This window comes from Candoia aspera, chromosome 15, assembly GCF_035149785.1.
Source record: "Candoia aspera isolate rCanAsp1 chromosome 15, rCanAsp1.hap2, whole genome shotgun sequence".
NCBI lineage: Eukaryota > Metazoa > Chordata > Lepidosauria > Squamata > Boidae > Candoia > Candoia aspera.
The window spans coordinates 6,028,548-6,053,895 of NC_086167.1; the positions used below are offsets into that span (position 1 = coordinate 6,028,548).

At 43.5% G+C, this 25,348-nt stretch overlaps 1 protein-coding gene across 3 annotated transcripts in view; it reads right to left on the reverse strand.

Annotated features, from left to right (window-relative positions):
- The window catches only part of CIT (citron rho-interacting serine/threonine kinase), a 94,644-nt gene extending 83,243 nt beyond the window's left edge, over window positions 1-11,401 (reverse strand). For all 3 annotated transcript variants that reach the window (XM_063315403.1, XM_063315402.1, XM_063315401.1), the window contains exons 1-6: window positions 11,259-11,401; window positions 9,213-9,354; window positions 7,655-7,830; window positions 6,487-6,588; window positions 4,079-4,221; window positions 2,483-2,576 (exon numbers count right to left, since the gene is read on the reverse strand). In XM_063315403.1, coding sequence (XP_063171473.1) covers window positions 2,483-2,576; window positions 4,079-4,221; window positions 6,487-6,588; window positions 7,655-7,830; window positions 9,213-9,354; window positions 11,259-11,360 — 759 coding nt within the window. In that variant the 5' untranslated portion in view covers window positions 11,361-11,401. The remainder of the gene's footprint in view (window positions 1-2,482; window positions 2,577-4,078; window positions 4,222-6,486; window positions 6,589-7,654; window positions 7,831-9,212; window positions 9,355-11,258) is intronic.
- Window positions 11,402-25,348: the final 13,947 nt, after the last annotated feature.

Genomic DNA, 25,348 nt, shown 5'->3' on the forward strand with positions numbered 1-25,348 from the left:
ACTGAAATCACATATCCCTATCAAAAATGTTTCAAATTGTTCCAACCCCAAATGTCTTCTTCTGAGCCTACCCAAAGTGTCCAAAGATGGGAATGAGTTGTTCCAACTTCGCACTTGACCTAACCTCTAATTCCTTCCTCCCTGCTGCTTCCTGTTTCAACAAAAAAATACCCCGAGTGAATTAACCATAGTTAAGGGTTAAGACTGTGCTGACTATAGTCCTGGTAAATATTAGGACTGTGCAGTGCTTTGCATTCAAAGGACAAAGATGCAGTGAACCACATCTTGTCTTCCAAATCTGACGCACTGCAGAGCCCTAGGGAATTCTCTCTGCCAGCTATAAAAAAGTAACCCCTGGGTTTACACGTCACGATAAGCCAGGGCTAAAGGCCAGTGAGATGTTTGAAGGCCCTAACAAGTTGCATCGAATTGCATTTTTCAGGGCAGGAGATTAAGAAAACGATTACATCTGTAGAGGGTTCTCCATTAACTAATCTGCTTAATTTAAATCAGCTTTAAATTAAATTAACATTTACATTTTTAAAAAATTGCCTTAGCTTTGCCAACTTCCCCCTACCCACTTTTTGGAGTGAAGCGCCAGCCTGCTTTCCACAAGGCAAAGAAAGGCCTTTGGCCTGCCTGTCTCTGCACTAAGCCCATGTTTTCCTTTCAACACTGGAGTGCTGAATATACCGCAATTGGCTGGATTTTTTTTTAATCCATTCAATTGTGTCCGATTCTTGAAGACTGCCTGGACAAGTCCCTGAAGCTTTCTTGGCAAGGTTTTTCAGAAGTGGTTTGCCATTGCCTCCTTCCTGGGGCTGAGAGGGAGCGGCTGGCTCAGGGTCACCCAGCTGGCTTTGTGCCTAAGGCAGGACCAAAACTCACCGTCTCCCAGTTTCTAGCCTGATGCCTTAACCACGGCACCAAATTGACTAATACTGGTAAAACCAACTGGCTATATCGGTAAAATGTACTAATCCAAAAGCAAAGTGTGAATTCAGTTTACCAATAATACATTTTAGGATGCCATCCTCATTACTATTTAACTTGAATCCCGGCAAACATCCTTGGTGAATGTCCCTATCCTTTGGAACAGTTTATCCCCAGATACCTGGACCACCTCCACACTACTAAATTTTTGGAGAGCCATAAAAACATGGCTCTTCAGAAAGGCATTTGAACACAAAATGATCTTACATTTGAATTGTGGTCATTGCTTATAATTGTATTGATTGATTTTTGGTTTTAGTGTTATATTGTAACCCATATTATTTATTTTATTTATTCAATTATTCAAATTTCTATCACTGCCCATCTCCCCCCAAACAGGGGGTCTCTGGGCAGTTAGACTATACTGTAAGCTGCCCTGAGTCTCTGGAAATGGAGCAGCGTATAAGCTCTAGTAACAAATAAATAACAAAATAGTAATCAGACCAAATGCTCTCTTCAAGAGAAGATAAATTTGGAATCTATATTTCTTTACAAAAACAAGCCTGCCCTATGTCACTTGAGAAGGAAGCGCTCATCATTTTAAGAACCTCCTAAATTTCTTTGGAACACAATTTAAAAACTAATTTTCTTTTCTATCCCTTATTCAGTATTCAGTGTGGTTGGCTTAAGTAAAACAAAATTTCAGCTGGCTTAAGAAAAAGCAAAGGAGGCTAACAATATTTAAATTATAATTTCACATTGTTAAAAAAAATTACTCAGGGTCAGTAAAATGGAAACCAACTGTTTTTAGACAGTACTCATTCAATATGTAAAATCATATCAGTTCAGTTAGTTTAATCAAGAGGTCTTTCTTACCTCTGTATAAGGGACAAGCAGTTCTAGCTGTAATCAAAACCACCATTATTTACCATCCATTACCTCAGCTTCTCTAATTACTCATTTGAATTTTTTCCCCCCACATTAGAATGCACACCATTAAACTCAAAGACCAGGGCAGGAACTACCCAAGATCGATACTGCCGACAGCTTCCGTTTCTTTCAGCTGACAGACAGATGTTCTCTTCAGGAATAAGCACGATAATTTAAAAGAAAAAAAGAATACCAACTTCAACAACATTACTAATAAGAGAAAGGGAAGAAAAAATAAAGGGCCCATTCATATTGCACTGAGCCATGCAATTCCCAGCCTACAGTCATTGGATGCTGCTGGGCATCTCTATCTAACTTTCTCTATCACTGGCAATGCTGGTTGGATATCCAGGTTCTATAGCTCAGCGTCATGGCAGAGTCACTGCAATGTCGTGGTGTTTGACTGTAGCCACGGATTAATCAGAATATCAGACAGATGCTTCTTTCAAGAATTTAGCCTTCAGGCCAATTTAATTTGGTCTAGTTGTTGCTTTTCCAAGATCATTACCAAACGTCTGTGCAACTCTGTGATACAATTACAACAGATGGCAATATCCAAGATTAAATGTCAATCTTTAATTTCTTCATTTCTTACGGGTAGCCCAAAAATCTTTATTACCATTTTATCCACTGTCATTTTGGCAGCAGAACCAAAATCCACCAACTTGATATGCCCTGTTCTGTCAATGAGGATATTCTCTGGCTTAACATCTCTGTAAGACATAAACAGAGTAAAGGATGAATCAATACAGCTCTCTTTCTAAAATTAAAATTGCTTGCCCCATCACGCTGCTGAAACCATGAAAATGGTAAGTAATCAAAAAAGATGCTTCCTGATCTTCAGAACAATTTCCTGCAACAAGATATATTTTATCAGAAGCAAGCTAGGTTCACACAACAACCATAACCATATTAAAAGTTTAGCTCTATGTGTGAACTCAGTCAGAGATATTTACACTCTCCCCAGTCCAGTGGTTAAGGTGCTGGGCTAGAAACAAGGAGACTGTGACTTCTAGTTCCGCCTTAGGCACGAAAGCCGGCTGGGTGACCTTGGGCCAGTCCCTCTCTCTAAGCCCAAGAGCCAATCAGGCATAGTAGGAGAGTTCTAGTCCCGCCTTAGGTATGAAAGCCAGCTGGGTGACCCTGGGCCAGTCCCTCCCTCTCAGCCCAAGAGCCAATCAGACATGGTATGAGAGTTCTAGTCCCGCCTTAGGCAAGAAAGCCGGCTGGGTGACCTTGGGCCAGTCCCTCTCTCTCAGCCCAAGAGCCAATCAGGCGTAGTAGGAGAGTTCTAGTCCCGCCTTAGGCACGAAAGCCGGCTGGGTGACCTTGGGCCAGTCCCTCTCTCTCAGCCCAAGAGCCAATCAGACATGGTATGAGAGTTCTAGTCCCACCTTAGGCAAGAAAGCCGGCTGGGTGACTTTGGGCCAGTCCCTCTCTCTCAGCCCAAGAGCCAATCAGGCGTAGTAGGAGAGTTCTAGTCCCGCCTTAGGCACGAAAGCCGGCTGGGTGACCTTGGGCCAGTCCCTCTCTCTCAGCCCAAGAGCCAATCAGGCGTAGTAGGAGAGTTCTAGTCCCGCCTTAGACATGAAAGCCAGCTGGGTGACCTTGGGCCAGTCCCTCTCTCTCAGCCCAAGAGCCAATCAGGCGTAGTAGGAGAGTTCTAGTCCCGCCTTAGGCCTGAAAGCCGGCTGGGTGACCTTGGGCCAGTCCCTCTCTCTCAGCCCAAGAGCCAATCAGGCGTGGTAGGAGAGTTCTAGTCCCGCCTTAGGCCTGAAAGCCGGCTGGGTGACCTTGGGCCAGTCCCTCTCTCTCAGTCCAACCCACCTCACAGGGATGTTGTTCTGGGGAAAATAAGAAGGAGTGTTAGGTACATTTGCCACCTTCAGTTATTTATAAAAATAATAAAGGCAGGATAGAAGATAGATAAACAAACAAACTGTTCATCCAAAGCTAAAAGTTGTAAATAAGGCTTCCTTTATCATCCTCAACAGCTTTCACATAGTTCATACTTCTTACTCTAACTTTATTCTACATTCTGGGTCTCAGGAAATGAAGTTACTGAAATTTACTTGCCAAGAAGGGCAATTTAACAAGTTGGCAGTACGTGATGATCAAACAAAGGCCGAAAGTTACACAATGATTATGTTTTCAAAGCAATTCATTATTTTTTTATGTTTGGTTAAATACAGAGATGCGAAACGGAAAAACTCACCGATGGACATAACCCATTTCATGGACGCTGTGAATGGCCAGAACTAATTCCGCTAGATAAAACTTGACTGTGTTTTCATTCAGTTGATCCTCATATCGGTTTAAGAATGAGAGTAGATCTCCTCCAGGCTCATAATCCATAACCTTCATATTGATTGGAAGCAATTATGCCACACATACAAAGGGAAATAAAATTTGTGAAACTCTTGTATTAAAGATGACACAGGCTCTTGAAGATTAAAGAGCAGCTTCTACATTTTATTACTTATTCACATTTGCATACAACTAAAGACCAAAAATACCTACACTTTTCCAAGAACACTCGTAAACAAAGAGATTTTAAGTCACAAAGTCAAGAAACATAAGGAACTATGGAACAAGAACCTTTGTTCCCACTACAGGTAGTCCTTGTTTAGCAACTGCCTCTGACAGCGACCATTCGCAGTTACAACGGTGATGAAAAAATAACTTTGCAACCTGTCCTCACATTTACAACCTTCACAGGTCTGTAAAGCAAAGGAAAGCTGAAGTAAGATCATAAGCACAGTCGCAGTTTCACTTGGCAATCGCTTCGCCTAACAACCAAGTTGCAGGTCCCAATTGTGGTCGCTAAACGAGGACTACCTGTACATGCAACATAAGAGTCAGCTGTTTCAGGAGAAATGTAAAAGAGGCATTTCATTCACAGTGAAAGCTGAAGCTTAGTACTCTAGATGTACCATAAAGCACTTGAGATTTATACATGATCCCATTTAACTATAGTATTACTAAATATTACATTAGTATAAGCATTTGGCAAGCAACAGCTTAGGTATTTGGACAAAGAAAGGTGACCAATATCTTACCATTTGCTTGAAGAGGAAAGAAAGACTGGAGATAACCTGCAGCGCTGTGTCCTCAAAACAGACATAGTCATGTTTTGTGGAACCAACCACAGTAAGCGTTGTTGATACATAATGGTACTCCATAGCCATGATTTACATATTTACACTACTTGACTCAACACAAGTGAAAACCGAACTAACCAATTCATGGCTCAGCATGTTCTGACACAACCAGGTGTGTTCTATTCAATACCCATCACAATTAAGCCACACATGGGTTAGTCACAATCATAGAAGAGTTTCCATTTTAACATGAGAGGTAGGAATCATTGTTTATATTTGAAAGGACTCAAACACCCTTGCTCAGGACCTCCATAGATAAAGAGTTCCACACTCCCAGTAAAATACAAAGCCAATTATTCTGCCTCAAATTATCCTTTCCAGGAAATTTTTTAAGAACCTGTAGTTTAATCTAGCTATTGTGACTCAGTCAAAACACTCAAAGGGGAATTGAATAAAATAATAAGAAACAATTATACTATTATCCTTTCCCCTCCCTGTCCTTAAGATAGGGATGGATGGATGGATGGATGGATACACACAAACACATTTTTGTGCCTTTGAGCCAGTCTTGACTCCCAGCGACTGTCTGGACAAATCCATGCAGTTTCCTTGGCAACATTTTTGGAAGTGGTTTGCCCTGGCCTTCTTCTTCCTAGGGCTGAGAGAGAGGGACTGGTCCAAAGTCACCCAGCTGACTTTGTGCTTAAGGCAGGACTAGATCTTACGGTCTCCTATTTCTAGCCTGGTGCCTTAACCACGACACCACACTGGCTCTCAGGCTCTTTTTAATGCATCATTAGGGGTGAGTCTTTGTCACGTTTTTTTTAATCCGTTCAGTCGTGTCCAATTCTTGGAGACTGCCTGGACAAGTCCCTGCAATTTTCTTTGCAAGGTCTTTCCAAAGTGGTTTGCCATTGCGTCCTTCCTAGGGCTGAGAGAGGGTGACTGGCCATCACCCAGCTGACTTTGTGCTTAAGGAAGGACTAGAACTCAGTCTCCTGGTATCCAGCCTGGTGCCTTTAACCGCTACATCACACTTGATTAGATAGATAGATAGATAGATAGATAGATAGATAGATAGGTAGATCAGAGAGACAGAGAACATTAAAAATATACCCCTCCACTTTTCTTTCTAACACTCTTAAAATAAAGAGTTCTGTGCACTTGTTACCTGTAAAGTGCTCTTTAACTCAATGCTATTTTGATGTCATCATCCATCTACACAAAATTGGGCACAGGAGAAATGTTGCATTGTCAACATGGGCCTGAAAGAAGGCAAGCTCCATTTCAAAGAGCCCTTTTCTTAAAAGCTAGCATGTAAAAAGATTTCAAGATGGACATAATTGAAAAATGCGGATTAACTGCTCTTCATGCTCCATAAGCCCTCACCTTCAGTTTAACGCCTCGCCTAATTTCTGCACTGAAGCAAGCGTGGCAGAATCCAGCTTCTTCAAACAGCCGGCTACAGGCCTGAATTTGGAACCTGAGACACCCACGATGAGCTTGCAAACACAAAGCTTACCAAATAAAGATGCTTTTTGTCCTGGAATGCATAGTGAAGACGTGGAATCCAAGGGCTGGTATTCTGGGATAGTATATTTCTCTCGTCCTCAAAGAATGATACCTAAAAAGTTTTTGAGAAAAAAATCATTAAATTCACGGAGGGGGGAAAAAAAAGTGGGCTTAAATTTGCATTTTGGGGTTTCGGCAGAAACAGTCACTCCTATCAAAAGCCAGAGCTTTTTAGGGCCAGTATTCTATTTATGGAACTCTTAACTTCCATATTTATTAAAAACAAGTTTTTCTAACCCCTGTGGATGTAAGATGTAACGGCCTGAGAGTTTGGCTGCTCCCAGGGACATAAATACCCATCAGTCCTAACAAAAGAAGTGTCACACCACAGGTTCTGCCTCTTTTGCAAGCGTTGCAACACCAAGACACAATCATAGGGAAGCCTCACGCTGCAATGACACAAGGCAGCTTTTGTCGGACGGTCACCATTGATCCTCCCTGTGGATGTGCCTGATATGCTTTATAGCAGTGTTTCTCAACCTCGGCGACTTTAAGATGTGTGGACTTCAACTCCCAGAATTCCCCAGCCAGCAGGGCTGGCTGGGGAATTCTGGGAGTTGAAGTCCACACATCTTAAAGTCGCCGAGGTTGAGAAACACTGCTTTATCTTTTTTTAATTAAAACTTATATTTTCAAAGTATAGATAAAAACACGAAAAGATAAAGATTGAAAGAAAACTAAAGAAAGAAGAAAAACTAAAACGGCAGAATAGAAAAGGCTACAAAGAGTGACTTCCGACCCTCTCCAGCAAAGATATATATAAAACACATCAATCTCTAGCTCCAGTTTAAACCATAATAGACATTATTTCTATAATCGATTTCATTAATAACTGAAATAGCTAACACATCATTTTTCCCTCCAGTTAAAAATAAAAATAAAAAAAAGCCCAAATGCAGTTTGGGTTCAATAAGATTTAAAGTAATTATCTCTCATCCCTATAATCAATTTAGCCCTCTCTGCCCAACACGGCTTTAGAAGGACAGAATGTAACATTTTATAGCAAGCCTGTCTGTACTTCTGACAAGTCCATAGGGAGACACCAAGGACTGCATTTCCTACAATTGCTATTAAACTTACGCAGAGTTAGAGAATTCTCCCATAGAATTGGAGCGTACCTGGTCTTTTGCCCACAGAGTCTCCTTCCTCATCACCTTCATGGCATAAATGTCACCAGTGGCCTTTTCTTTCACCAGCTGGACTTCTGCAAAATGACCACATCCTACCAGACTCCGGACTTCGAAATCTTTCAAGCTGGGCTGAAGTTCCCGGAATTCTGCTATTGAATCTGAATCTGCACAAGATCGGGAAGGCAGGATAAGTGGGGAAAAATGAGCAAGCCATCGCATTAGTTGCCTTTGTTGAATTTCGCCTAATCAACTGTCTGTCTGCCTCACCAATAATACTGCTTCTACATCCTCAGCGCACAAACCTCACTGACCAGAACACACCCATAACTGAAACTCCAAGCGTCCTATCCTGTACAGAAGCTCATCTATAAATTTACTTCGGGCACACGCCTTTGAGTCAATCTTAACTGGTGGTGACTACAGAGACAAGTCCGTGCAGATTTTTCGGAAACACATTGTTCTTTCTGGGGCTGAGAGAAAAGGACTGGTCCAAAATCACCCAGCTGGCTTCATGCCTAAGGCAGGACTGGAACTCAGAGTCTCCTGGTTGCTGGGCCTAACCCCTACCTCAGACTGGCTCTCCTAAGTATACATACTAAGGCCCTTTAAAGAGCTTTTAAAAAATAACTCTCTCTTAAATGTCTGCCCTTGTAACTGTCCAGTATTTTTTTCCCCAACAGATGAAAGAAAACACAGTAAGAGCAGGCAATTCACAAACATACCTGTACGGTGGCGAAATATGATAAAATAGAACGTTTAACTGCCATCTGGATTCTATTTTATACTTATACTTTGTATTTATATTTTATGTATTATTTATGGTTTTATTGTATTTTAATTTTTAGCTTCATTGTAAACTGCCCAGAGTGCCTCTCCTGGGGGGAGATGGGCAGTGGCGAAATTTGATAAATACATATCTTCCTTCCATCCATTCTCTCTCCCCCTTCTCCCCCTAAAAATGCAGGACCTCCCTAATCCAAGCTGCTTACAGACATGGATTAAATACTGTATGTCTGAAAGAAATCTGGTCATTCTCTATTGAAACTCATGGAGAACTACACACACACACACACACACCCCTATATATATATTTTGAAACTCTTGGGGAAATACACACACACACATAAGTTCTAGCATTATTTCCTAGGCCCCCAGCCTACCTCCCCAAACCTTATTTTGCACCCATCAAATCATACCACCAAATTTTCGTACAATAATTTCCCACCTTGGGTTGCCAGACAAAGGTGCATAATAGGTGCACTAAGCATTTATAGAAAGCGTTTAGTCTCTCCTCCAAGCCTTGCCCCTTAAGAAAACAGACATTTTCAGTCCAATCTGCCGAGGTCACCCTCTCGCTGGACCCATCCCTAGTACTCCTACTGAAAACAAATAAATAGCCCCAATCAGAAGATGCACAAGGCCAAACCAGACATCAGATGGCTACCAGGCTGATGTTCTGGGTTGAAAAGCACAGTCTGATCAAGACCCTTGCAGGAAGGTTTGCCCTCCTGTTTTGAAGCTCTAAAAGGAAGTCAACAAGACATACGCTTTTTAATAAAACTGCCCACGTGCTTGATCTTCATTAGAAGAGGGTTGTTGCATTCCTCATACAGCATCATAAGGGAGTCCAGAATGCCTTCTCTTGAGAACGGAGACATCTGCTGTTGTGCAAGAGATGAGAACTTCCCCTGAAAACAAGGGCAAATCTTAGTGAAACAAGAACAGAAGAGAAATATTTATACACAATTGGCAAACTGTCCTTTTTTAGAAACACGCTGTACACCAGGTCACTGGGTGTGCATAAAATGGCTCATTTCCTTCCCTTCCAGAGGAAGGGTTCGGGATCTGCAGGTGGGGGGAAGCAAGGGGGGAGCAAGTGATGAAACACGCATCGTGATGCAAAACCTGCGACTTACATATTTGCATCGGACCTCAAGGTGCAAGGAGGCAAGGGCAAAATTTGTGCTGTGATGTCACCGTGCAGGGGTTATCCCTTTGATGCCCTGTCGGGATGTTGCTGCTGCTGAACTCCCATCCCCCTTCCCATGGGTCTGGTGGAAACTGGAGTGCAACATCTGCTGGAGTTAGCTGCTCTAACTGCTACCATTACACTAAATGAACTGCAGTCTTTAGAGCAGCTATTTAAAAACAACTGCCTTCTAAGCAAGAGAATCAAATAAAGGATAAGGGGTATCATTACCTCCTGCACAAATTTCTAGTAAACTGGCTAAACCACTTTTTTCTCTTTCATAATACAGGGAGTCCACGACTTACACCATTTGTTTAGCGACCGCTCGAAGTTATAACAGCGCTGAAAAAGTGACTCGCAACCAGTCCTCGCACTTATGACCGTCGCAGCATCCTTGTGGTCACATGATCAAAATTCAGGCGCTTGGCAACCGGCATATATTTATGAGGGTTGCAGCGTCCTGGGTCATGTGATCGCCATTTGCGACCTTCCCAGCCGGTTTCTGGCCAGCAAAGTCAATGGGGGAAGCCAGATTCGCGTTACAACCACATGATTCACTTAATGACCATGGCAAAAAGGTTGTAAAATCAGGCAGGACTCACTTAATGACCACCTCACTTAGCAGTTGGCATTCCAGTCCCCATTGTGGTCGTAAGTGGAGGAATACCTGTAGGCTAATTAGAAACCAGATATGTCTCTTTAAAAGCAGGCTTATTGTTCACTGCCACAGAGGGCTAGGTCAGAACTAATGGGTTAAAACAGTAAGGAAATATGATCAGGCTGGAGGTCAAGCAGAACTTCCTGACTGTACAACCTGTCAGCCAGTGGAACAGGCTGCCACATGAAATGGTGAGTTCTGCTCAAACAGAGGCTGGGGGCAGGCTGCATTGTGCAGATCATTGGATTAGACCAAGCTTTCACTTCTACTATTCTATGAAAAAAATGGGACAAGTGAAAGTTTTAGTGCATTTGTATAACATACACAAGCTGCAGATATGTGCTTTCTTGACACAAATGTTTTAAAGTTTGTGCCATGTAAGTGCCATATGAAATAGTAATGTTCTTAATCAGTTTTTAGTTTTCTGGACAGAAAGGCAAAATATAAATCAGATTTGCATCACATTATGATGCTGTTAGGTTTGTGGCCCACCCAGTCAATCCTGAATCCTGGTGCCTACAGGAAAAAACTCATGCAGTTTTCTTGCAACATTTTCTGAATTGCCAGTTCTTTCTTCCTAGACCAGTGATTCTCAACTTAGGCAACCTGAAGATGTGTGGACTTCAACTCCCAGAATTCCCTAGCCAGCTTGCTGAGCTGAACTGAGAGAATAACTATTCCAAAGTCACCCAGCTGGCTTTGCACCTAAGGCAGGACTAGAACTCACAGCCTCCCACTTTTTAATCCAGCACCTTAACCACAAGACTGAACTGAGTCTCATCAAAGTATACCATATGATGATGATGATGATGAACAAAACATCACAGCTTACTCACCAGGTCTGGGTATCCAAATCTCAATCAGCTACAGTCTAGTCAACCCCATTTCAGCATAATGGAAAAAAAAATGCTATTTGAGAATTGCAGGGCAGATTGAATAGGAAACAAATCAACAAGCAAGGTTACCTGAAGCAGCAGGTTAAGTCGAGAAGCACGGCTGGCAATAGGTTCCATTGTACCCAGTTCCACGGGATGTGGTGTTGCATATTTAAACTTCAGCATCTTCATCAGCAAAATACTCCACTGTTAAGATAGAACCTGTAGTATAAAATCTCTATTAGAAGGATTAACACAAAAAACAAGATACAAGATCTTTGGCCCTTTTTAATTCTGGAAACCTATTATATTCTGTTTTTATCTCTTTTAAAAGCAACTCAGCAGTGTATACTAAACTAAAGATTTCATAAACTATATTGTTTGATTAATAGGCAACAATTCCACAAAATTTTATTATTTAATATTTCCGTTTATAATCAATCCTATCAGGCCATAAGGCAACCAGCAATGCAACCAAGGTGTAGAACAATTTAAAGACCCCTGAGGAAAAATGATGGCTAAAATAATTTTCGTTCCAACTCAAAAAGTCTGGCTGAAGAAGACAAAACTCTGTTCTTCAGGACAGGGATGTTGGGGATGAATGCACTTCTTGTTTCCATGGTTTGACAACCCTAGCTGCTGTGAAGTTGGTACCTATTTATTCCCAACCAGAAGGGGCATAAAAGTTATTAAACCCTGACTTTAAACCACAAATGTGTTTCCTGGCCCCATTCCTTTTTCCCTCCGGTCTGGCTGATCAGCCATTAGCAAGATGTCAGGGAAGAAATGATTATTTGGAGGCAGCTGTTAGCAATGCTGGGACAGTAATTGTAATGAGAATCATTGCAGGGGGATTAATTTGTCCAGTTTTCTTCCCTGCTGGGATGAACATTCAGCCTTTTTTGCCCAGGGAAGGGGAGTGGGGATGTGGGCCTCCTGTCCAACCTTTGAATGCATCTTCAGAGGGTCACAACTATCATTTCCACCAAGGAAAAATTATAAAATATATGGGAGGGCGTAAGCCAGTTTGGTGTCATGGTTAAGGCACCAGGCTAGAAACCAGGAGACCGTGAGTTCTAGTCCCATCTTAGGCACAAAGCCAGCTGGGGGACCTTAGGCCAGTCACTTTTTGTCAGCCCTAGGAAGGAGGCAATGGCAAACCATTTCTGAAAAACCTTGCCAAGAAAACTGCAGGGACTTGTCCAGGCAGTCTCCAAGAATCGGACACGACTGAACGGATTAAAAAAAAGTTATGTGACAAAGCAAGGGAGGAGGAGGTGGTTATTTATTTTACAATGTTTATAACCTATTCCAACCCCAGCAAATTCTGGGCAAGGTACAAGATCAAAACAAACAATTAAAATACACCCCAAACCTAAACATCATTGATGCCCATAAAAGTAAACTAATATGCAGAGACTCTGAACTTCAGCTTTATGAGCTGGTGAAATCAGAACAGATTTTTGTAATTTGTAACCCTTAGAATAAAACTGCTTTAGCTTGTTTACAAAATGCCTGCAGGTTTAGGGCCATTCATACCACCTGGAGGAGAGTGTCCCATAAAACAGGGCCACCACTGAGGAGGCCACACATCTTACAGGGACAGCAGACTTGGCAACAGGCCATCTTCTGATGGCTACACCACCCAGGTCTGGCAAAGGCTAAGGCTTGCTATATGCTGGTGCCACTCCATAAAGGCTTTAAAAATAATGATTTTGAAGTGTGATTTTATCAGGCCATTGCCATCTAGCCTTCATTATACACTAACCATTATTCTCTCCCTATAATCCTGATAAAGAATGAATTGGAATTCCCTCTTCTGGAAACTCCCCAAGGACACATCAGGTTTTGCAAAGTAACATCTCTGTGCCTTCCCAGCATTTCCAAATCCAGGAAAGTTCCTCCCCATCCTTCCCAATCAGGGAGAAGCAGAAGAACCTCATAGGAATTCCAGAAAGCCACCTTGCTGGAGCTCCACCTGAGAGTCTTCTCAGCATATCCCCCTCAAGGCAGCAGGGTTCCAGAAACGCAGCCTGGAAAGCTCAGCGTTGCCTTCTCTAAAGGCAAACAACTCCAAAGCTGCTTCAACATGCCCTCATAGGGAGAAAAAGGCACTCTGCACACGTTCACAGCTTTCTGCAAGTTTATTTGCTGCTGCCCTCTTGGTAGAGGTTGGAAGAGGAGCTCCACCTTCACTCCAGCTTGGAGTCTCAAGAGCTGCTACTGCCCCTTCTCCAGTTGCAGGGCACATGGGGTGTAACATAGATGTACAGGTAGTCCTCGCTTAACAACCACTCGTTTAGAAATGGTTCAGACTTACGATGGTGCTGAAAAAACCAACTTGCGACCGGTCCTCACACTTAACAGCTGATGCAGCATCCCTGCGGTCACATGATCACAATTTGGGTGCTTGCAACTGGTTCGCATGCATGACTGTTGCAGCATCCCGTGGTCACGTGATCGCCATTTTTTACTTTCCCAGCCAGCTTCTGGCAAGCAAAATCAATGAAGAACCATGCGTTTGCTTAACAACCATATGGTTTGCTGAAAGCCTGCGGTGATTTGCTTAATGACCACTGCAGAAAAGGTTGTAAAATCGGGTTGGATTCACTTAATGACCACTTCGCTTAGCAACCAAATTCCAGTCCCAATTGTGGTCATTAAGCAAGGACTACCCGTACCCATGCCAGGCAGTTACCCCTCCCAACACTCCCAATCCCATCCTGCACACAGCACATGGAGTGGCTCTAGTCTTGGACCGGGACCAGGGAAAGCCAGTTTCAGCAACAAAGGACAGTTCCCTTCAGGGAGAAACAGGAGCGCTCCTGTTACTACCTTTTACTCCTGCAGGAGAATTAGGAGAGAAAGCAGATAAGCTGGCATGGGGGAAGTCCTCCAGGATCACAAACCGTGACTGGATTTACGGAACATGCAAAGCCACATCAGGAGCTTAGAACCCTCCCCAAACCCAGCTAACTATGGTTTATTATCAAGCTTAGTCCCACAAACTATGGCTTGGGACAACAGCAGGGCTCGTGGCATACGCTTGGTTTGCAACACGGGGGTCTGGGAGACCACGGGCAGCCTAGCTTGCAAGCCAGGGTTTATGCTAGTTGTGCCGAGGGCACCGGCCATGGGTGGAGGATAAAATAAAATAAATTAAAAAAGCAATGGCTACAGTGCTGGCCTGGAAACCAGGAGACCATGAGTTCCAGTCCTGCCTTAGGCACGAAAGCCAGCCGCGTGACTTTGGGCCAATTGCCCTCGCTCTCAGCCCAACCCACCTCACAGGGTTGTTGTGGGGAAAGGAGGAGACAGAAGAATTAGGTCCTGTATGTTCACCGCCTTGACTTGACCAAAATATATGAAAGGCGGGATAAAAATAAAATAAAATAAAAATAAAGGTATAAAACACCAGCCACGCCAAGCCAGCCACTTCTTAGGGGCTCCTGAACGTCAGCACCTGAAGACTCGAGGTCTGCGTCCTCTTGCCTGCCCGCAACCATTCAAACTGAGGGCGGAAGCAAAGCAGGGCAGCAGAACGGGCAACTCTGAGCATGTGCAGAGGGCCCCTTTCGCTGGCCAGCACAACCCCACCCCCGCGCTTCCCTAAACGGAGGCTTACTCGCGCCCAGCTCCCAACGCCCATCGCCTCCCGGGAAGCGACCACGCCGCGCCTCAGCGCCCTCCCCGCGAGCGACCCGCCATACCCACGACAACCGCGGCGCCGCTCCCGCCATCGGCGTTTGAACGGAGCCAGCCGGGAAGCCCCGCCCTCTCGCCCCGCCCTCCCCGCTGCTCCGACGCGGCCTCGCGTCATCCGAGCTCTCCGCCAATCCCCGCCGCGGTCAACGTCACAAAGGGGCGGGTCGGCGGGCGTGCTAGCCCGCGTCCTGCTGACGCCTCCCCGCCCGCGAGGGAGGTCCGGGGGCGTGGCCAAGCGAGCCCAACGGTCGTAACGAATGTTCCTGCTTGCCTTCGAATCTGGAGGGGGCGGGGCGAGGTGTCACGCGTCCTGTGAGAGTTCGAGGGCTGGGTTCACACGACTCCCGTTGCATTAGCTACTTTTCTGAGCTCCTGGCGCCGTAGGCTGATTCCTGAGCTCAGAAAACGGTATGAACCAGCGATCGTGGTTTGCAAACAGGGTTTTGGAGGCATGCACACGTTAAGGCAAACGCAGGCCAGGGTGAGGGGTGACCAGCCACGCAGTGCAAAGCTGCATTCATGCAACAATGGACGCTGACTTAGCCCCTTTTATAGCTTTGTGTGTTGCCTTCAATCCTATATTCACCAAGGTTGGGTTCACGCAACACGTTTATTAAGTGATAATGCACTGAGCGGTAAACGAGCCAAGCAGGCTGGGTTTGTGCAAGCCCATGAAGTGACCAAGGTGAAACACCAAGAGGAGCACTTGTGAATACAGTCACGGGGTGGCTGACCTGGTGATGTGTGTTGTGGGAACCCAGGTTGCTAGTTCAGAAGCAGGGCCAGGAAGGGAGTGTTGGAAAGTAATTATTAAAAAGCTAAACCAGTGTTTTAACCTTGGCAACATGAAGATGTGTGGACCAACTCCCAGAATTCCCTAGCCAGCTGTGCTGGCTGGGGAATTCTGGAAGTTGAAGTCCACCCATCTTCCAAGTTGCCAGGGTTGAGAAATACTACTGAACAGCCATTTTAGAAGGGAAGCTAGTACTTTGCTATTACACAGAAGCAAGAGAGTCAGTACATAGATTAGAAAGGAATGTAAGGACAAATGTTATGCTCATAGTAACAGATAAAACATGCCAATTAGAAAGTGAAAAATCAGGCTATTCCTTATTAGGAAAGTAGAACTTGAAAATTCCAGAACTAGACAATTGACAGTTTGGTCTAGTGGCTAAGGTTCTGGGCTAGAAACCAGGAGGCTGTGAGTTCTAGTTCTGCCTTAGGCCTGAAAGCCGGCTGGGTGACCTTGGGCCAGTCACTCTCTCTCAGCCCAACTCAGTGCAATGCAGACTAGCCTCCTCATGGCGCACCCTGGGCAACATGACTTGTCACAGCTAAATAGTCTACACATCTGGCTACTGGACCTCACGAGGATTTCCCAGCAAGAAAAAGCAGCATGAACACCCAACTGCTATGCCATACAATTAAAAAAAACAACAGAGTAGTTGTTTACACCTGAGTATAAAATGGCTTTGCACCCACACGCAATGCTTTTGCTGTGTGTGCCAAATAAAACTTCAACATCTGGCGTTTTGACCTGAGCAAGGAACGGACTAAGGAAAAAAATTTTCTGACAGGAGGAAGCAACAGGGACAATTGCCCCCCCCCCCAACTGAAGCAGCCCCATCTAAATTTCTGATGCTAAATTGTCGCCTTAAAAACTCAGGTAGCCCAAGTGGTGGGGAGCTGAAGACCTATTCCCTGAACTTGAGAGAGAAAACAATTTTACCTTTGCAAAGGTGGCCCTTTGGCCTACCTGAAATTATGAATCACGAAGTAATTCAGGCAAAGCAAAAGGTATTTTTTAAAGGAGTTGAGTCTTTTTATCGGGTACAGAAATAAATGATACATACATTCGGTATATGTGATACGTCAGAAAGCAACTAATCAAACAATAAAAGACATTGATTACATGTGAGCATTGAACAGTAGAAAACATTGATTACAGATAAAATTCCACAAGTGGCAAATTTATGGATTACGTCACTCCCTTTCCCAGCCCAGTTTGTATCATCTTAAAACTTCCAAGTGTATTCAAGGACTTTCAGCATACGCTCTCTACTGTTTACTTGCTGAAAAGGCTAATTTTTGCATATAAAAGAAAAATGGTTTTGGGTAAAAGGAAAACAAGGTTTCCTGAACTTCAAAAGAAGGCATGGATGCCATGCTAAAATGCTAGTATTACCTTTATTAAGAAGCAAATAATGAAGCCTAAAATTCCAGGTAACAATTGATGGGTCAGGATTTGAAATGGTGGCATGGTAATTGATTTTGGTAAAGTGAATTGTCTGAAATAATCCCAAGACTCAATTCAATCCTTTGGATTTCCAGATAGAGCTGTATTGACTTCAGTAGATAAAAAAAAATGGAGGAGAACAAAATGATGCTGATAAAAGGAAGAAGGGAAGGAAGGAGAAGGAAGGAAAAAGGGCAGCTCAAATGAGATTTGAGTTTACACAACATGGTAAACCCAGGATAACAAACTATAGTCACTGTGTTCACGTAACATGGTATGTCCAACCGGCGTCATGGCCTAGTTCACACCACACAGGGAGACTGTCTCTCGGTTCTTACACCAAATTTTTAACTACCAAATCCCCTTTTAGATTCTCATGACAGACAATCTTTAGAACAGTGTGATCTCTTGCATGTTTTTATTCATGTTTTAGTGCTTCCAATTTATTCAACTGAACTCCAGTTTAACTCTGAACGGTGGCATCTGGTGTTTGACCTGAGCAGGGAATGAACCCACAGGGGATAAATTCTTTCTGCAGTTACAGTCCTCTGAAAGGGCCTATGTTCAACCATGTACAACTACGCGCCCACTATTACGAGCTTTGAAGGTGGGTTTATGTAGCAAAATCACCATGGTGCACTGGAGAATCCATGGTCACCCAGATTCGCACAACACACCAGCCATAATGCTCATCAGCAGCTATGGTTAGATTCGGGCATCATAAAAAGGGACCAAGATTTGATTGCACAGTTTCGGCTGTACTGAGTTTTTTGACCCCCACCTGCATACACACCAGTGCCCCTGGTTAGGTTAACGGAGCATGCTAAGCTAAAACCAACCCAGATTAAAGAACAGTTTGAGAATGTGCCCATAATCCCCTTTGCCCTGCCGAAGTAGGGGAATAGGCCTGTGCGCCCAAGTCGTTGGAAACACAGCGGCTGCATTCTCACAACAGGCAAACTGAAATAAGCTATTTGCCTGGGCTTGCACAACATTGTAGGTGTCCTCTAGAAACTGCAGTGACAGGAAAAAAAAAAAGCATGCCGTGACATGACATAAATGCTGGCTTTTTATTTCCACCCAGTTTGTTATTTGGCCTTCTCTACCCTTTTTTGCTCCTTGTTGTTTTTATTGTCAGGTTTTCGTGCTTGAAATCATTTGTAAACCGCCCAGGGCGGCCGGGAGTTGGGTGGCATGTAAAAAATCATCATCATAAAAAATCCAGCCATCTGCTTTTTTTTTAGCCAAGCATCCTGGGTGACCGAGCCAACATGTTTCATTCTTGCAGTTCTGGTCCTGAAGTGGATGTCAGTGGCTGAACAAAGGGGTTAAGGTTGGGAGAACAGGGGCGCCCAATATTCCTGCCTGGATCCCCTGCCTCTATTCCCAAGCCTGAATCCAAGAAGGGAGGTTTAATCCTGTGAATCGTTCAGGCAGGGCCGGGCTGTCATCCCTTTGGTGGGTTTCAGGTGCTTTGTGACATCACAGCAGCCGGACATCTACCTGTCCTGGCCAGTGTCCCCTGGCACCAGAAGAGCATGGGAAGGTAAGAGGCTGACACCTGTCTTTCAGTCTCGCAGAATCATGACCACCGTTCCCCAGAAAGAGTGCCCCAACTCCGAATACATGGTCCCGGTGACCATGATGACGTCGGACATCGACTGGCTGCACTGCCGAGCCAGCCTCTGCAAAGTCAGCCTGTTCAACGACAAAGTCCAGACCAACAAGGAGCGGAAGCTGGTTTGCTTTGTCGATGTCTCCAGCCTGAACGCAAAAGCCCAAGACCAGGATTTCTTGCCACCTTCCAACGGCATCGAGCCCCCGGAGGGATTTGATCTGCAGGAGCGAGAGATTGTGGTCATCAAAGATGAGAACAAGAATTCGTTCCACACTGAAGGCGCCGTGTGTTTTTTCAAGCCAAGCTCCTGTGAAAAAGGGGACGTGGGTGGTTGGCTCAACAACGACCTTGAGAAGTACGCCATAGGATTCCAGCATGCTCTAAGCCCTTCGAACAGATCCCAGAAATCTGCTCCTTTCGAGGCAGCAGCAGCAGAAAAGTCATCTCAGAATGGCCCGGCTGCTTTTAGCTGTTCTGGTGCCTAAAAGGAAGACCCAAGAATCTTTCTGTCCATGATGAACTGCATCTTTGGGCTTTCAAAAGACACGCAAAAAGTTCAAGGAAGATCATCAATAAATTTTTTTTTGTAAATGAATGCTGGAGAGAGGCTGTCATTCCCATTAGTATTATAATCTGCAGAGGCTGGCTAATAGCATACTTGTTATCACCAAGAATTTTCTAGATTGTGGCAGATTAGTCCTGCGATCCTAGATCCCATCGCTGAGAACGATGTGTGCAAATCCAGGGAAGTGAGTTTATTGCTGTCAAAATTAGGAGTCAGGGTTGAAGCTCCTCAAGTGGAAGACGTGGGTTCTTAGGCCGGAGAAAGCCTTTTGTGTAAACAAGGGGCAGAAGCCTTCAAGGCTGGGGAACAAAACAGCCGAATGGCTGTTGGGTTGAAAAGATGGGAGGACATGAGTCGGTATTTAAATCTAGAGACTAACACACACACTGGGTGTACCAAAAGTCAAGCCCCATAGGCCAGTCGCAACATGCTTCATTTTATTGTATTTTTTTCCAAAGAAAAGGTTACTGTACTTAAGGACGTTCAAAGGTCATGCGTCAAACAAGGAAGGGTTTAGAAGACAATGACAACTGAGTTGAACATTTAATGTAATTTATATAATAGTCTAGGCAGCCCGTGACCCGTTGGGTTATCATTTCAGAGATATTTCCTTATCTAAACAGAAAAACTTTAATTATTCAAATTTTGCTACCTCCCCTCTCCCCCAAAAGAGGGACTCTGGGCGGTTTACAATAAAATTAAAACTGTAATAATAAAACTTCCTCCCTTCTCCTTCCTTCCCTCCTTCCCTCCTTCTTTCTTCCCTTTTCCTTCCTTCCTCTTCCCCCTTCCCTCCCTCCCTCCCTCCCTCCCTCCCTCCCTCCCTCCCTCCCTCCCTTCCTTCCTTCCTTCCTTCCTTCCTTCCTTCCTTCCTTCCTTCCTTCCTTCCTTCCTTCCTTTTGGTACACTCTGATTATATATGGGAGAGGATGCACTTCAGCACTTCTTTGGAGGCATGGCTTCTGAATTCTCTGCAATTAATTTGCTTCTCTAACCTTTTTGAGATGGTTGGAAGGAATGCTGAGCAGGAGGAGAATCTAGTTGCTACAGAAGTTATGAAGTTCTGGTCATTAACTCTATTGTGAAATTACCACTCCTGTGATGTCATTGAGGCTGGAGCCAACAGCCCAGAACATTAAACCATACAGAAATGCCACACCAGGCTGCTCCCTCTGAGGATCAGGCTCCTCCTGCCTCTTCCCACAAGGGCTACTGGAGAATGCTGGACCACGGGGAAGGTCAGCACTGACGCAGTTACAAGCTTGGTGGCTGCGTTTGCACAACACGGCAATCCTGGCTAGGTTTTTTGTGGTTTCGTTTGTTCCCTGAACCCAGCCCATTCAGTTAGCTGACAGGTCAGTGGGGCGTTGAAACCCAGAAAATGGGTTAATTCAATCATATGTCAACAGACAGTGGGGCGTAATGGTTAAGATGCTGGGCTATCCACCAGTGAGACCCAGGTTCAAGTCTATCTTAGGCTAAGGAAGCTCACTGGATGATGGGCCAATCGTTCTCTCTCAACCAGGTGGTCAGCTCTTTGAGAAAGACAAGACCAAGAAACAGGAGCAAGCAGAAGGTTGAGGAATGCCCTTATTGCTGTAGGGCAGTGTTTCTCAACCTCGGCAATTTTGAGAGGGGTGGACTTCAACTCCCAGAATTCCCCAGCCAGCATGCTGGCTGAGGAATTCTGGGAATTGAAATCCACCCCTCTCAGTTGCCCAGGTTGAGAAACCTGCTGTAGGGTATAACAGGCTCTTTCAAAGCCATTTCTCTCTACTCCATCTCATACCGAGCAAAATCAAGGTGGGCTTCTTTTGAGTTTCTTTCTCATGCTCATTTCCCAGGACTGAATAATCTATTCTGAAACTGCCCCCTTAACATTTGTTCTTCATCCCTTCCTCATTCCGAGGGCGAGGCTGACCTTCTGTCATACCATCCTACCTCACAGAGTTGTTGTTGGGGGTTACAAAAGGTGGAAGGGGTGTTACGCACACTATTTTGAGCTCCTGAAGAAAAGGCAGGATGAACTTCTGACAAATAAATCGCTGGATGTAAGCATTTGTTCTTATGGAAAGCAGAAAAAGAATGCAAACAATTAATGCAATTATTTCCCGTTTAGCTTAGGTAAGCTAAACTGTAAGAGGTATGCCGTGGAAGAACACACCATTGCTGAAAACTGCATAAAAACAGACACGATTTCTTGCTTTTTAGTCTGAATCACAGCTTTTTGGCTCTGTCTGTGTGGCTTAGCTCCCCCCCCCCCCCAATTGCTGCACTTACTTCTATCTTTGGAAGGCTTTGGCAATGGCCTCCTACGCCTTATTTTATTTTCCTCCCCAAATTAGTAATTATGTGCTGCTGCCTTTGTCAGACTTGGCCCTGAAACCCTTTTTTTTATTATTGTTTCTGCAAAAATAAATTCTTGGTATGTGTCTCTTGTTCCATCCATTCTTCTACTGACATTTGTTTAGACTCTTTTACAAGGATGTATATTTGCAGGATTTTTAAAAAAGTAATTAAAGCATTGCATCAATAGAAACAATCAGAGAAACATGTAATAACAAAACTGGCATTATATTTGCTCAACGCTAAGTTATTGCATATTTGGCTTGGACTGAACCAGACAGTGCCATCAAGTGATTTATTTGATTTTGGCTTAGTTTAGGGTTTTGTTTATGAAACCACAATTGGCTGGGTTCACAGACTGCACTGAACCAAAAACCGGGTTTACAAGCCACAATGCTTTCTGGATTGTGCCTTCCCAGATCCACTGAATTTCAACTCCCAGAATTCCCAGTGATAGAACTGGAAGGCACCAGGTGGTACCTTCTGAGATGATCCAGTGGTCCTTCAACAGGTTTTAAAGCATCCTTTTCATACTTGGGCTTTGCATGAGTCTCATCTGGCTTAGGTTGGTCCATCGTGAGCCTAGGCAGAACTTCTGGTTTCCACTGGATTGCTACCTGGTTTGTTTTATCTGGAGTTTGTTGAGGAAGACCTTGTAATGTAATGAAAAGGCATCCCTGGTGCCCACAGAGGAGCAACAGGGATTCACTTGATAAAGTTTATATTATGAAGTCGTCCAATAAATGGAGTCATCATTCAGGTCCTTTACGCAATGGTGTCCTGATGCTCCCAACATCGTTTTGATGCCATTGTGGCTTCAACTGGATGTCCGTGGAGGCTCCTCAACATTTCAAACATTATACAGAAAAACCCAGGTACAAAATTGCTCATGGTATGAGGGGGAGAGATGAGCTGGCAAAGTTTTGATTAATAGCCAGTAGGTACTGTAGATAATTCCTGATTCAATCCAAATGTTCAGTCTTTCTCCCAAATGTGTCCTTAAAGAGAAAAGTTGACAATCTCCTACCTCCATTCTTAAACACTGAAAACATACATTTCACTAAGCTGGGGTTTGCTTAACCATAGTTTGTTGGATAAACCATGACTTGCTGGGATTACTCACTTTTTATCTTTTATTCCACACCATTTTTATACTATCTTCATTTTAAACCCTGGGCAATTCACAGCTATAAGGGTTACAAAATCTTTAAAACTATATGAAACATCAATTTATCTGTATTTGACAAGGCAAATTTTGTCTCCTAATCAAAAAATGACGCAATACATTTCCCTTTGGCCCAGATTTCATGATATTTTACAACAACAGTATTATCATTGACCCTCTTTAATCTAGAAATTTTAAAATATTTGATGGATATGTGATACGCTTGGATTGTTTGCAATCCTTTTGTCGTTTCCTTTTCCTTATTTAGCTTGCTATTGCTTTGTTGTTGTTTTCCTTTGCATGATTTTTGTTTGTTGGTTTGCTTTCCATTTTTGTGCATTTTTTTGAAAAACTTGTTAAAATAAAATACAGATATAAAAACGAAGCATGAAATTTGAAACCCGTAAAATCAGATGGAAGCAGATCGGAGCCAGCAGTCTCTTCACCTTACACATTGTAAGCCCACTGGAAAAGGAGTGTCCTAATATCTTTCTTTAAAGGATCTGTTTGACAGGTTAGGTGTATCCAGCCAACATATTGTCCCTCTTGTCGCTGCAAGAGGCTTGGGCACTTAACTAACCTGGATATATAGCTAATGATTGGCTGAGTGAGCACAGCACGCCACCCATTGTAAACTTCAATTTAACGCCAACCTGATCATAACTGTGAAATGTTTTTCAGTTTCATTGCAAAAAGTTTCTGTTCCTGAGGCATTGTAAGCGGTTCTCTTGGAAAGTAAGAGTAGACTAACTACAGGGTTACAAAAGTTAGATGGCTAGAATATGTATTGTTTCTACCCAGCACCGCACTGCTCTCTGCTGGTGATCTGTGGCATGAAAAGGCCTTGTGAATCAGACCTCCATCACTATCTATGTATATACTACTGAAATTTTCATTGTGTTTATTTGTTTGTCTGTCTGTACCCTCAAGTTAGCCCAAATGGTGCATTATGCCACAACGATTTTTGAATCAAGGTACCTAAAATCCACTAACTTGAAGAATGCATTAAAAATCTGGGACCCATTACTCCCGTGGAATTGAAATGTCCATGAAGTTCAGACCAGTTTTATTCGCAAAGTGGTGGCTGTAGCAGCATCCAAGGGGTCACGTAATTGTGATTCCCGATGCTCCCTGCCAGCTTCCCACAAGCAAAGGCAATGGGGAAGCCGGCAGGAAGTTGGAAGTCACTCCCCCTCCCACTGCTTTTTTGCCCGGCCGTGGTCATAACCGTTAGCCTGTTTAAGTAAGGAAATATTGACTTCTTTTTGAAATTTGTTTCCCACTACAGTTATTTTTCTATTTATGATATATTCTCTTCTTAGATGATCGTGGGACTGTCTAGCATTGGGGTAAAAAAAATATGGTCAGCCTAAAATATAATGTTCTTCCCAGAAAGGACTGCACTACCTTTCTTTCAAAGGATGACCCAAAGGGTCACAGGGTTGTCTAGTGAGATCTAAAAACAGAAAGTAGCTGCGCGCAATGCAGCATTAAATTAACCATGATTTCCTGAATTAACCCAACTCCGTAACACATCCAACCGGAAAACCAATGCTTGGCTGTGCAAGACCAAGTCACAAGACAAGCCAACCTCACTGTAGCCTTGTGTGTTGTATAAACTCTGCCAAAGACCCTTTTGAGATGAGAATTTGCCTAAAAGTCAGAAAAACAATTCACAAAGTCCCAAAATTGCACTAACTGCTTCAAGTTGCAGTGCAGAGTTGCTTATTCTATTACCCTTACTCCACATAGCTCCCTGCATATAGAAAAGTAGCACATCAAGAAAAAACAAGCATGAAGTTACCTTTTTGTTATGTTGGCAATATGTAAGACTCAACAAAGTTTGGAGAGCTTGGAGCTCAGCGTGTTTTATGAATGGATGTAATTGGTTAATTCAGTAAGCCATGGATGGTGCAAAGACAGCTGTCTCCTAACTGCAGATCTTTCCTTGGCAAGCATTCAGACATTCCGTTTCCTCCGGTACATCCTAAATGATGCCATCTTGGAAAAGTTTTGAACCTGCTTGAATTTCCTCTCCCAATTATAAAGGTCATCTAAACACCCTTGGAAAGGTGCCCTCACATTCAAAATCCTGGAATCAGCATCATGAAGAAGCTCACTTGGTTACTGCGTTGTGCAAATGCAGAAACTGGGTTGATTCAGCAAGCAAATCAAGTTTTTAGTGTGAAAATATAGCTACTAAATTCTCATGTAAAAACGTGACTAAAGGAGACAAGTATTAAATCTACAAGGGCTGTGTTCTCATGGCAAGTCAAGTATGCACATTTTAGCTTCTGATGTTGTGGGAACCAGTCAGTATGATTAGTTTATGGTTCATTGTGCCATACAAACCAAGAAAATTGGATGGTTTTAGTCACGACTATGTTGATCATGCATAAATACATCCTGCAAATACAGCTAGGGAATAATTATATCAACTGTATTTAATTAGTTGCATTTTCGTTAATTTAATATTAATTAATTTGGGGGGAGATGGGCAGTGGCTAAATGTGAGTAATAAATAAATCATAAATTTAATGTTTAA